General features: G+C 44.8%; 1 protein-coding gene across 1 annotated transcript in view; it reads right to left on the bottom strand.

Moving 5' to 3' along the window:
- RARRES1 (retinoic acid receptor responder 1) overlaps positions 1-13,708 on the bottom strand; it is a gene marked incomplete at its 5' end in the record, with an annotated part of 40,968 nt that overhangs the window by 8,513 nt on the left and 18,747 nt on the right. Inside the window, 2 exons of the mRNA XM_079704407.1 lie at positions 3,033-3,216; positions 5,645-5,707. Coding sequence (XP_079560533.1) covers positions 3,033-3,216; positions 5,645-5,707 — 247 coding nt within the window. The remainder of the gene's footprint in view (positions 1-3,032; positions 3,217-5,644; positions 5,708-13,708) is intronic.

The raw sequence follows: 13,708 nt of genomic DNA, 5'->3' as shown, positions 1-13,708 counted from the left end.
GCTAATCTGTGTATTGGCAGCATCTGTCACTTTTTTGACTACATGAACAAATCAAGTGGGTTTTTCCTGTGGCATCGTTTTTGGAACTGCAATCTTTCTAATTCAGCAAACATTTATAAAAAATCTACTTAATATCAGATACTGCTATAGGTAGGGATACAATGACTAATAAATTACCTCTTGTGACTTTTAGGAACTCAAATTTTAGCAAGTAATTTATGAGCTATTCATGGACCATCATTTATGCAGTTTGAAGGAAATAGTGTATATTAAAGCCCAATAATAGTATAATATGTGAGGAATACAAGCAGCTTATTAGGAAATGAATCCTTCTTAGTAAAATAATCTTTCACATAAATTCTGCTCTGTATTGATAGAACTAGACTTGGCTGGTTTATAGTGGTAGTCGATTCAAAAGGCATTCATTGATTGCTTGGGTGCCGTGAGAGATGCAAAGAGAGGCCCTACCCTCCACTTGACAGCGTGGAAATGCAGCTGACACCTTCCTTAAGAAAAAGGGAGGATCAGAGAGCTGAGGGGACACAGGGAAGGGGGAGGTTTCTTTGGGCTGAAGAGGTTGGGGACAGCTTCACAGAGATGAGATTTGAGCTGAGCCTTGAATTCCTGTCGTGTGTATGGAAGTGAGAGAGTGACAGACTTCTACAGAGTCACTTAGGACTTTGGTTATTCCCAGGTCCCCAGTCTTTTCTTTTGTATGTCATATACTTGGGCTCATCTATAGGAAGTTTATGAATTCATTAGAAGAGGAGAAATTTTTACTCTTCATAAAAGCCAGACAACTACTATTTAAGGGGAAAAACAGTGCAGAGCAAGGATATCCTAAAATGGATTAGATCTTCTCACTTAGCAGTTGTAGAGAAAACTGCTCAACAGTCAAATACCCTGGACTGATTAAATACTGAATGGGATCTGCTGAGATCTGAACTGGCTGCTCCAACATAGATTTTGATTCAACTTATCTAAAACCAAACCTTTTCAGTTTTAAGTAGATAGTTTTAGATATACAGGCTACAAGCACCATTAAACATCTCTGCTGAATTTAAAATGACAAGAGAACTTGTAGATTTTGTTGATGAAAACGTGCCCTATATTAAGCAAAAACTTTTCCGAAGCTTCATAGCAGCCACATTAAGTTAGACTCTTATAGAATGATCCTTGTGGGCATATAGAACTTAACTGAACATGATCCAGTTAACCTGCATTATTAAAAATTGTCCAAAATCTAGAGATCCTGTGGCAAAAGGACTGAGACCCTTTCAAAGAAAGGGTCCAGTATGATTTCTAAAATTTGTGTTTTAAGAAGAATATATAAAACCCTATTTCCCCAACTAATGCTAATGAGGGGACCAATCCCTAAATAACCATAGATTTTAAGTATTAGTCATTGGCCCATTTATTTCAGACAGTTAAATATAAACAAATGCTACTACAATGTAAGATTCTGAATCTTCTTCATAATTCTTTGGAACAGGATTTAATCCAAGTTGTCAGAGCACTGTAATGCAAATAAACTCTCAAATTCAAGCTTCTGAATTTGAGAAACGCAGGGAGCAGTATCCCACCTCTGGGTTTTTCAGAACACTTAGTCTCAGTAATGGATGGGACACAGATGCAGCCAGAAATGGAGACCACAGGTCCTCCACGCTGACACGGGTCTGTCACAGTCTCGGGGCAAATGAGTGAACTGAGAGAGATACAGTGGGATAGGGAGTGCTGTGGTGGTCATGTCAAGCTTAATACCCCAGTGCAAGTCCAGAGATGACTTCTGTGGTTTTGGAGATTGGATTTGCCAGTAAGCGCCGAGTGTCAGCTGCTGTCCACATACCCTGCTGAGTGCCAGCACAAATGGGCTCTGCTTTATTTCAGCTGAGTCACTTCAGAGGCAGGACTCATTTCTTATAAGAGACGGCACCACTGCCCATTAGCTCTGGACCTAAAATGAGATCAGCTTGACTCCACTGCAGCCTCCCAGCAAGGCCCCGAGACAGCTCGCCCGGCCCTGGTGCAGAAGGCCATAATGCACACGACAGAGGCCCTGGATGGGGTCCCGCCACCTAAAGTTTCCAAAGCCACCACCAGAAACCTCTAGAATTTTTCTCCTCAGCTTCTGGACTCAACCCTGAAAACTGCACACCTATGTGTGGGTCCTGTTGCAAAGACCTCCACCTCTTCTCCCTGGAGTCCGGCTCTTGCCCTGCCCTGCGTCTGTGATGAGAAGTGGGCAGATTAAAGGGGCACAGATAGTTTTCAATGGAGTCACTATATTGTACTCGAGGGGGAAAATAGGAAAAGGATACTTCTGAATTTTGTTCAAATAATCAGGTATACCACATTCTGTAGTTGAATTAAAGTGCCATTTGGGGGATAAAATTTTAGATGATCATTTTTTTTAAATAGATACTTTTTGCAGTATAACTGCTTCACGATACTGTGTTAGTTTCTGTTGTACAACAGAGTGAATCAGCCATATGCATACATATATCCCCATATCCCCTCCCTCCCACGCTCCCTATCCCACCTCTCTAGGTGGTCACAAAGCACTGAGCTGATCTCCCTGTGCTATGCGGCTGCTTCCCACTAGCTATCTACTTTACATTTGGTAGTGTATATATGCCCATGCCACTCTCTCACTTCGTCCCCGCTTACCCTTCCCCCTCCCCGTGTCCTCAGGTCCGTTCTCTAGTAGGTCTGCGTCTTTATTCCTGTCCTGCCCTTAGGTTCTTCATAACCACTTTTTTTTTAGATTCCATATATATGTGTTAGCATACAGTTTGTTTTTCTCTTTCTGACTTATTTTACTCTGTATGACAGACTCTAGGTCCATCCACCTCACTACAAATAACTCAATTTCATTTCTTTTTATGGCTGAGTAATATTCCATTGTATATATGTGCCACATCTTATCTATTCATCTGTCGATGGACATTTAGGTTGTTTCCACGATCATTCTTTTTAAGATGTAGTAATGACATGCATTCCTGAATATAGAAATTCCAGATATTGGTTCATACCAGGTATGTTGACTACATCCAAGAGGTTTTTAAGTTGCTTCATGTACTTGTAGAGCCGATAATCTTCTTCTTGTCTTGTATTCTTCTCAATGAGCCGAGTACACGTTATATTAATGGCCGGTCTGGGTTTCTCGTTCCTGAAAAACACTCGAGCAGAACATTTCCCCAGACGTTCCTTACCTTCCTGAAATAAAGATTTTGGAATTAGAATGGTTTCTTATCACTTCCCACCCACTCCAATGAAAAACACACACAAGACTGGGGAGTTCCTTGTACATGGCAGGTATGCACTGGCATCCATATGTAGGATTCTTTGCTTTGTAGAAAATGATTTTTGTGCTCACAGCCAAACACAACAATCTTCAGTCTTTGCTGTCATTTAAAAAACTCCTGCTTTCTGATGGTGCCCTTATGAAAGAATGCTGGGCCTCTTCCAAAGAAATACCACTGACACCTGTGGGTGCTACTCGGCTCAAACCTCTAGCTAGGATAGAGGTACTTTCCTTTCTACTGTGGACCAACCAACATAATGCTTACTTTGGCCCTCAAGCTGGCCAACTTGAACCAAAAGGAAGCTGATTCCCATCAACACAAATGACAGTGTCTTCATGCTGCCTGATGAATTCAGTCCTCTTATTCCAATTTTACAGTTTAAGACTGAAGTTTAAAGAGGAACCTACTCCATGTCTCACAGCTAGTAAGTGGTAAGCCAGGACTTGAGCTGTGTCTGTGTGATGCCAGGGCCCCAGCTCTGTGAGAACTCCATCTCTCTACTCCGAGGTCTAATCTGGAAGAAGTGGAGGGACAGACCACCCACATGGGACTGATTCAACTACCTGAGTGACCGAGGGAAGTCTGCTTGCACTCAGATTTAAAGGTAGACACGCTGAGTGTTCTGGGATCTCCCTCACTTACTTTCCAGTCCAGAGACACATGGAGCTGGGTAGCTGGATGCTTTAAGTAGACATCAAGGGTACAACTCATTTCTGGGACGGTGCTTCCCCACTCTTTTAGGTCACTGATTCCTTAACCCGACAATAAAAGCCAGGGAACCGCTTCCCAGAAAAATGCACATTCACTCATACCATCCACTGGGCCTAGAATCTGAGGAAGTTCATGGCGGCACTCAAAACCCATCCATGGGCCGCTAGTTAAGAACTCCTGTTACAACACGGTTGGTTGAGCAATCGAGTTCTTTTCACGTTTACAGTCATTTAAACTGGGTGGAGTCCCAGTTAAAACAACCAAAAAGAAAAAGCCCACAATGAAACAAACCATACTTAAAATTGGATCTGCTAAATAAGCCCCCTCTTTGAACTAATGCAAAAAACGGAAATAGGCGTTCCAATGGGCAACGTCTTCTCCCGTGAGTGCCAGTTTACAGGAGAGGAAATTTAAGTGGTACATTAAAATCCTAATTATCGGTGCAATACAGAAAAACGGTGAAGGGAGCGATGGGGAAGAGGCTTATGAAAGGCAGAAGATAGGGCTGGTACGTGGGCTCTTTTGATGTCAAAACCGTTTCCAGGGAAGAGAAAAGGCAATAGGTATCGTCCCCTTTTGTTTTTCTTTCCCTTTCCCCCGAAACAGCTCCACAGAATCAAAACAGTTGCCAGAAGATGAAAGAACTCTCCCTACCTCCCGAAAGGAAGCATTTCAATTAGCTAGCCCTCCAGAGAAACACAGTTGGTCAAAGTAATCTAGTAATTGTTTTCCTTTTAGCTTTAATCTAACACTTCCGTTTGCAACACAGAAACCAAAAGCACCTTCCTTATGCTTTAAGAAAACGTTAATTCTTAGGTTAATTAGCAAAGTTGGCGTAGTGTTTTCTTGTCAGAACTTGTTTGTGAATACTGGTAAGCTTTCTTCCAGAAGCATCAGCCGGAGGGGTTATGCCTTCTCCGAAGCTCCGCCTTCCTGAGACACTGTAATACCGATGCTGCCTGCTTATCCCCCCGCTCTGACTCCGCGCCACACAAAGGGGTTTGGGCTGGCCGCTCCACCCCGGTTCCGGGTGCTGCCTCCCAGCGTGGCCCAGCCCCGGGAAGTCCATCTGGCTCTAATTTCTGTCTGAGTCCTCTGTTTCCTCTCTTCTTGAGAAGGGGGAGGTGGTGGGGAAAGGAAACTTGGCGACTGTGGCCCGCTGGGTCAGAAGGAGAGGCTGAAAATGCCTGCGGCGCACATGGGCTGCTCTGAGTTGCGGAATGCCTGTGTGCACGGAAGCTCCTGGGGGTGGCCTCGTGCTATGCCGGCCCGCTAACGAGAAATGCCACCAGCTGACAGGAGGAGAGCAGGTTGGCATTTGAGAGTGAGTCATTCTGGGGATTCGGAGGTGCTAGGGAGGGGCACCGGGTCCAAAGGGGGTGTGAAACGCCCTCCCAGCGGCAGAGGAAGGATGGGACGAGGGCTGTGTGGACGCGGTAAAAGGAACCCTGTCTGAGACCATGAAGTGGTCCTGCCTAGCGCTGTCTTCAATTCTTGAGAACAAATAGAAAACAAAGCAGGAAAAAAAAAAGGCAAACCTCCAGGTCACTACATATTAAAATTCTCACTTAAAAAAAAAAATTCATACAAGTTGTTAATGGGACACTTCACAAACCATGGCAGCTTACCTCTGGGTTGTAGAGCTCCGTGGTAAACACCAGGTCAACTTTATATTCCTTCTTTTGATTAATCTGAAACACAGAGGTAGAACTTTACCCTCGTGGAAGCTCTGATAACACCTTCATATCCAAGAACCACTTGCTGTCTAGGAATAACATGACATGCAAATGGCAGCTCTAGCATTCGTACCTGAATAAAATCGGTAATTTTTTACAAAGAGAAAAGATCCCAAATTTTGGGCTGATCATGACACTCTGCTGGCTGATTTGACAGCTACTCACAAGGAGGGAGGCTGAGAGGAGGAAACAGTGGTCCTGAAGCTACAAGTTGGCTTTGTGGAAGCAGCTAGATGAGAAACAGACATGAGCACACAGGGCTGAGAGGCGGGGTCCTTCCTGCCTTCCCCAGCCGTGGAGTGCCCCTCCACGCCCTGTGCAGGGCGCTGGGCCCCATCAGCGCCCACCCTCCTGCCACTCACAGCTGAACACACGATCCAGCGACAAAGGTGCACCCAGTAATAAATAATGGGTTTTCAGATGGTGATGAGTGAAGAGAGAGTGGCGGGGCAGAGTGGCTACTTTTCTTAAGGTGGTCAAGGAAGGCATCTGGGAGGAGGAGACCTCAGCTGAGGCCGAAGGGACAGTATGGAAGCAGCCACACCCAGACCCGGGGCAGGCGGGGGGCACCCACACGTGAGGCCAGAGGTGGGCTCTGTGAAGGGCCCGAATCTGGGGCGGTGTGAGTTAGCCACACAGAGGAAGTCCTCAGATGTTATGGTCTCCCCTTTCTTTGCAGCTTTCACAGGCTGGCATACTTCTAAACTTGGGGAGTGCATGTTTAACCTTTTTAAACCTTTGAACTGACTCCAATGCATAGTTTTAGAGTATATATACCCATATCATTGAAGCATATTAGACTGTTTAGAAGAACTTTATGTTATTGGCCAACAATTTTTTTTTTTTTTTTAAACACCACAGTGACCATTCAGTAAAAGGAGTGTTTTCTAGAGAAGAAAGGAAACTTCTGCTGCCTGGAGCTGAAGTTATCTCACATAGTGTTGATTAAGTTAGACTCTGGAAACAACAATTTCCCTTGAATCAGGAATACAACAACCAAACAGGGTTAATTTATTTTAAGTAGACCAGATATCATCTATTCCCATCACAGATTTTTTTAAAATTCTGGGAAACCAGAGAATGGAGGGCGAGGATTCTGTGGCAATTATTTATGTAAAGAATATTTAAACGTGGATATATGGATATTGCTGGGAGACGGGGCAGGGGGCACCCAGAGCACATGTACGAGGGCAGTTTGCTTAGGGCTCATTTTCAATCTCAAAACAAGCCCTGGTGTAAGCTGAAACATTGATTTCAATTACAAATTCATACAAATTACAGGATTCATACAAACAAGTCTGTCTTCTCATTCACTTTTTGCCACCTATTATGCCAGGCACCAGAGATATACAAGGAAACAGAACATCCAGTCCAGCTTGACCAGAAACCTACTTCCTGTGTAGAAACAGATATATCAACGGCTACACAGTGCAGCTCATCTATGTGGCCAAAACTGCACGTGTGCCGGGCACTCAGTTTAGGGGGGCTTATCTAGAGCAAGGGGCCCAGGCGAAGATGTGGGAATGGGGTGCAGGGGCTGGCGTTCCAGGGAAGGCAGTGAAGCTAGAAAAAAGGCTGTCTGGGGAGGCTGGCGCAAGGTCACGAAAGCCTCTTTTTCTGTAAAAAAGTTTGGCATCAACTTGGAACTTGATCCCAAAGTCTGTGGGAGCCCCAGTTAACATAATGCAGTACTTAGGCTGTTGTGGAGACTAAGACATGGCACAAATAGAGCTTCGACTGTGCCTGGGTCGGGGTAAAAGTCCAATGTATGCTCACTCTTTTTATCATTATTAAAACCTATTCAAGCCCACAGCTAACATCATTCTCAATGGTGAAAAGCTGAAAGCATTTCCTCTAAGATCAGGAACAAGACAAGGATGTCCACTCTCACCACTTTTATTCAACATAGTTTTAGAAGTCCTAGCCATGCAATCAAAGAAGAAAAAGAAATAAAAGGAATCCAAATTGGAAAAGAAGTAAAACTGTCACTGTGTGCAGATGACACTATACATAGAGAATCCTAAAGATGTCACCAGAAAATTACTAGACCTCATCAATGAATTCAGTAAAGTTGCAGGACACGTGGGAATTCTGGCGGTCCGGTGGTTAGCACTCGGCACTTTCACTGAAGAGGGCCTGGGTTCAATCCCTGGCCGGGGAACTAAGATCCCACAAGCTGCACAGCAGCAGCCAAAACATAAAACTATAATGAGTTATCACCTTACACTGGTCAGAATGGCCATCATCAGAAAGTCTACAAACAATAACTGCTGGAGAAGGTGTGGAGAAAAGGGAACCCTCCTACACTGTTGGTGGGAATGTAAATTGGTACAACCACTATGGAGAACAGTATGGAGGTTCCTTAAAAAACTAAAAATAGAACTACCATATGACCCAGCAATCCCACTCCTGGGCGTACGTCCAGAGAAAACTGTAATTCAAAAAGATGCATGCACCCCAATGTTCATTGCATCACTGTTTACAATAGCTAAGACACGGAAGCAACCTAAATGTCCATCAACAGAGGAATGGATAAAGAAGATGTGGTACCTAAAAACAATGGAATATTACTAAGCCATAAAAAAGAATGAAATAATGCCATCTACAGCAACATGGCTGGACCTAGAGATTATCATACTAATGAAGACAGAGAAAGACAAGTATTATACATCACTTATATGTGGACTCTAAAAAGATGAAACAAATGAACTTATTTACAAAACAGAAACAGACTCTCAGACTTCAGAAACAAACTTATGGTTACCAAAGGGGAAAGGTGGGGAGGAGGGATAAGTTAGGAGTTTGGGAGTAACATATACACACTACTATATATAAAATAGATATCAACAAGGACCTACTGCATAGCACAGGGAACTCTACTCAATATTCTGTAATGACCTATATAGGAAAAGAATCTGAAAAAGAATGGATATGTGTATGTGTATAACTAACACTTTGTTGTACACCTGCAACTAACACAACATTGTAAATCAACTATACCCCAATATGAAATAAAAATTAAATTAAAAAAATAAAATGCAAAAACAAAGAAAACAAAACGTATTCACATCAGGGAGGGAAAGAACTGTGCTGGAAAGCAGGTTCTGGCCCAAGGATGAGGCTAGGGAAGGCTGAGATACAGACTCCATCTAGCTTGTTTTTACATTGGTTTTCTCCTGCCTAGAGCTCGCAGTGAATCATTAAAGGGTGTAAATAGAGCCTGCACAAAAGTGGCTGCACAAGGCGCCCCATACATCTGTCTCCAAGTCTCCTAAAGTTCAGTGTCCTCGTCGCCCCACCCGAGTTAGAGGGACACATGGAACACTCACCCGAGCCACGCGGGCACCAACAGCTGAGACTCAAAGGAGGCAACACTTCTGCCAGCCGGCAGGTCTAAAGCTTAAACTGCTTGCTGCGCCAGTCCTAGGGCCCTCTGGCCTGCTGCATGCACGACCTAGGAGTCTGCCCTTCTAGTCCACTTAGGGGCCTAAGCGCAGCCTCCTACACAGGAGTCAGGATGCCCCTCAGGCTGCTAGCTGGGGGTGAGTGGGGTGGGTGGTGAGGCCATTCATGAGAAGGGGAGGGGCAGCAGGGTTGGCACTACATTCTTTGTGCTCAGGGACGTGGAATACGGCCAGGAGGCAGCTGCATGTCATAAAAATACATTCAGTAGAGGTGGTGGTTGAAGCCACGGAATTGGCTGCAATCCCCCCAGGGAAGGTGTGTAAACTGAGAAGAATCTTGAGGACCACCAATCTTCCCAATGGTAATAAACTGGGCACACTTATTTGCTACCCACAAGGATTCACAAAAATCTGCCTTATTCTTGATATAATTGTGCATATTTTAAACAAAGTACTTAAAATATTATTTGACTCAACATTTTTTTGAAAACACCTGGAGGCAAAGTGATGTACCGGTACCTATTCTTTGCAGGGAAAGAAACAAGTGGATTAACCAAACCAAGGCTGTGAGCTGAATGGAGCTGTCTGTTCTTTTTGGCCGCACTGTACAGCAGCTTGTGGGATCTTAGTTCCCCTGACCAGGGATCGAACCCACGCCCCCTGCGGTGGAAGCATGGAGTCCTAACCACTGGACTGCCAGGGAATTTCTCCGAGCTGTCCTTTTGAAGAGTAATTTTTCCTTCCCGATTTGATCTCCTTCTTTTGTTTTAATTAGGCACTCTTAAAGGCATCTACATTCTGTCCAAAATAAGATTTTTATATTTTTGGTTGTACTTTATCCTTTATCAAGACACAGCCCTTTTTTCTCCCACAAAGGCCTCTCCCAGCTCCCTTCCTCTGAGTCACAAGTTCCCCTGAGGCAGCTTTGCTGGTTCTCCTGAGATAAGGTGGCAGCCTCAGGCCCTGGGCAAAGCAGCACCAGCCAGGGCCTCCTTGTCTGGGACAAAGAGTCTCACGCTCCTCAGGACATTTTAGGGCTGTGAGTTCCCTTCGGCTGCCTTTGATTAAACTATCCTGTGATAAAGAGGTCTTTGTAGTTCAGCACCTACCCCAGGAGTTTTGAACCTGAGCACAGGGCTAGGTGAGGACAGGGAACAGACTGTCACAGCCGCCCTCAGGGCAGTCAGGTGACAGGAGGAGAACTTCAAATAGATGGCTGTAGAGTTGATTATTTGATCATGGATGACTTAAGAGCTATGAAAGGATAACTGGAGAAGTGATCTAGTCTGGGGATCAGCAACGTCACATTTGACCTGAACTCTGAACATTAAGAAGGAATTGACTTTGGGGTGTCAGGGTGAAGGTGGGGGGCTGGCACACATTCCACATGGAAGGAAGATGGGGCTGAAGGCGCTGGGGAGCAGCTGGGGGGCAGAGGGAAGAAAGACGGGAGCCAGGATCCGGAAGAGCCCTGGCCGGGTGGTCGGGGGCGTCCCCTGCAGGCTGCAGGAAGAGTTTCTTCCTAAGAGAAACGGGAAGCCACGAACAGGAAGGAGAGATTTTTAAAGATCCCTCCAGTGCACATACGGAGAACTGGTGGTGCTGGAGTGAGGAGGCGTCCAGAGCGAATGCAGAGACTACAGGAGGCTCGTTGACGGGGTGGATGAACCAGGGTGGGGATAGCGGAAATGGAGGGAAGTTTATGGTGGACAGATGTGGATGTGAGTCCTAACTAGCAGGTCAACATGACCAGTCACATTACTCAAGATCAGAAATAATCACTAGAATGCATGTTTTGTACTAGGACAACATTATTATGTCCACCATCATTTAAAGGATGCTTGTATTTATAGAACAACAACAACAACAGACACCCTCTAGGGCCTGTGCTGGGTGTGGTTGTAAGCATATCACATGTTTTACCTGGGCTAACAGAGCTCTGAAGGCCTGCGCACAAGTGAATAATCGGGAGATGCCAGCTAAAGAAGCAGTGAGGGACCACCGTACAACTGTTAGATTGGCAATAAATGAGAAAATGCATAGGGCCAACCCATTGGCCGGGTTTGGGGGGTTCATGGCTGATAGGGGAACCAATGACTGAAACCACCCACTCTGGCCAGGCACCACAGAAACCATTTGCATGAGTTATCTTGCGACAGGAGGTCCTGGTAAGGAATGCAGAGCTAACAAGTCACCACCAACAGGAAGAATTCGAGAAAGGTCAAAAGGAGCGAGGAGATGCCAGTCCACATGTCCTACCAACCTCCCAGAATCCTTCTTGCTGGAATCCATCTCGGCTGAGCAATGCGTGTGCCACCAGGAAGGACCCTGAGTCAGAACGAATGGCCAGACACAACCTGGAAACTAACCCCATCACCATAAAACCTGAGACTGCGAGCCATGTGGCAGAGCAGTTCTGGGCTCCCTTACCCTGCTGCTCTCCACCGAGGCCCCCCTTCCCAATAAAGTCTCTTGCTTCGTCAGCACGGGTGTCTCCTCGGACAGTTCGTTTCCGAGTGTTGAACAAGAGCCGACTGCCCTGGAAGGGGTCCCCTTCCTGCCACATGGCTGGGGGGAGGTAGCCTGGTGCAGCCTAGCTGGAAAGCAGTCTGGCTGACTTGGTCAAATCAAGACTGCACACACCTTATGATCCAACAACCTACTGCTGGGTATGTATCCCAGAGAAACTGTGATGCTGTTACAGGGACTTGTGGGAGAATGTTTCTTGAAGCATCATCTGTGTGGTGGGAAGTGGGAGGCAATCTGGTGTGCATCCCTTGGGGGTGGGCAGGTAAAATGAGGTTGCTGTGCAGCAGGGAGAGGTAGCCAACTAGCCATACATACAGCAACAAAGAGAGATCCTCAAGGCTGGGAGTGCAAACAGAAGCAACAAAACGCATGGCAAAATACCACTTACAAAAATGTTTTAAATAAAAATTTGCACACACACCAACAATATATTTTATAAGAGCACTGTTTTTTTTTTTGTTTTGTTTTTGTTTTTTTTGCTGTACACGGGCCTCTCACTGTTGCGGCCTCTCCCGTTGTGGAGCACAGGCTCCGGACGCGCAGGCTCAGCAGCCATGTCTCATGGGCCCAGCCGCTCCGCGGCATGTGGTGCATCGACAGGCGGACTCTCAACCACTGCGCCACCAGGGAAGCCCCTATAAGAGCACTTACAGACAGAAGAATATACATCAGCCCTTTTCAAAGTGGCTGCCCATGGGAGGGCAATGGAATGAAGGTGTGGACAAAGAATGTCACCTGCCATTTCAGTAAACACCGGATACTGTAGCCATAAAGCCCCTACAGTGCAACCCTGAGGGGAATTCAGGATGAGAAAAACAGGATACTGGCCCTAGATAGTTAAGATGCTTATCAAAGGAATAATTTCAGTGAGCTCAGACTCCTGCATCTTCCCCTACATAGAAAAGCACGAAACTCATTAACTTGAATACAGACTGAAAGTGAGGGGTTTGAAAAAAGAATATTCCATGCAAATGGAAATCAAAAGAAAGCTGGATGGATAAAGAAGATGTGGCACATATATACAATGGAATATTACCTAGCCATAAAAAGAAACGAAATTGAGTTATCTGTAGTGAGGTGGATGGACCTAGAGTCTGTCATACAGAGTGAAGTAAGTCAGAAACAGAAAGACAAATACCGTATGCTAACACATATATATGAAATCTAAGAGAAAAAAAATGTCATGAAGAACCTAGGGGTAAGACGGGAATAAAGACACAGACCTACTAGAAAATGGACTTGAGGATATGGGGAGGGGGAAGGGTAAGCTGGGACAAAGTGAGAGAGTGGCATGGACATATATACACTACCAAACGTAAAATAGCTAGCTAGTGGGAAGCAGCCGCATAGCACAGGGAGATCAGCTCAGTGCTTTATGACCACCTAGAGGGGTGGGATAGGGAGGGTGGGAGGGAGGGAGATTCAAGAGGGAAGAGATATGGAAACATATGTGTATGTATAACTGATTCACTTTGTTATAAAGCAGTAACTAACACACCACTGTAAAGCAATTATACTCCAGTAAAAATGTTAAAAATAAATAAATAAATAAAGCTGGAGTAACAATACTCATCAGATAAAATAGACTTTAAAATAAGGACTATTACAAGAGATAAGGGAGGACATAATGATCAAGGGATCAATCCAAGAAGATACAGCAATTGTAAACATTTATGCACCCAACGTAAGAGAACCTCAATACATAAGGCAAATGCTAACAGCCATAAAAAGGGAAATTGATAGTAACACAGAAATAGTGGGAGACTTTAACACTCCACTTACACCAATGGACAAATCATCCAGACAGAAAATCAATAAGGAAACACAAGCCTTAAATGACACATTAGACCAGACTTAATTGACTTAATTGATTTTTATAGCACATTCCATCCAAAAACAACAGAATACACTTTCTTCTCAAGTGCACACGGAACATTCTCCAGGACAGATCACATGTTGGGGCACAAATCAAGCCTTGGTAAATTTAACAAAATTGAAATCATATCAAGCATCTTTTCTGAAC

This window comes from Hyperoodon ampullatus (genome assembly GCF_949752795.1).
Source record: "Hyperoodon ampullatus genome assembly, chromosome: 5".
NCBI lineage: Eukaryota > Metazoa > Chordata > Mammalia > Artiodactyla > Ziphiidae > Hyperoodon > Hyperoodon ampullatus.
This window is presented reverse-complemented; position numbering and strand designations above follow the sequence as displayed.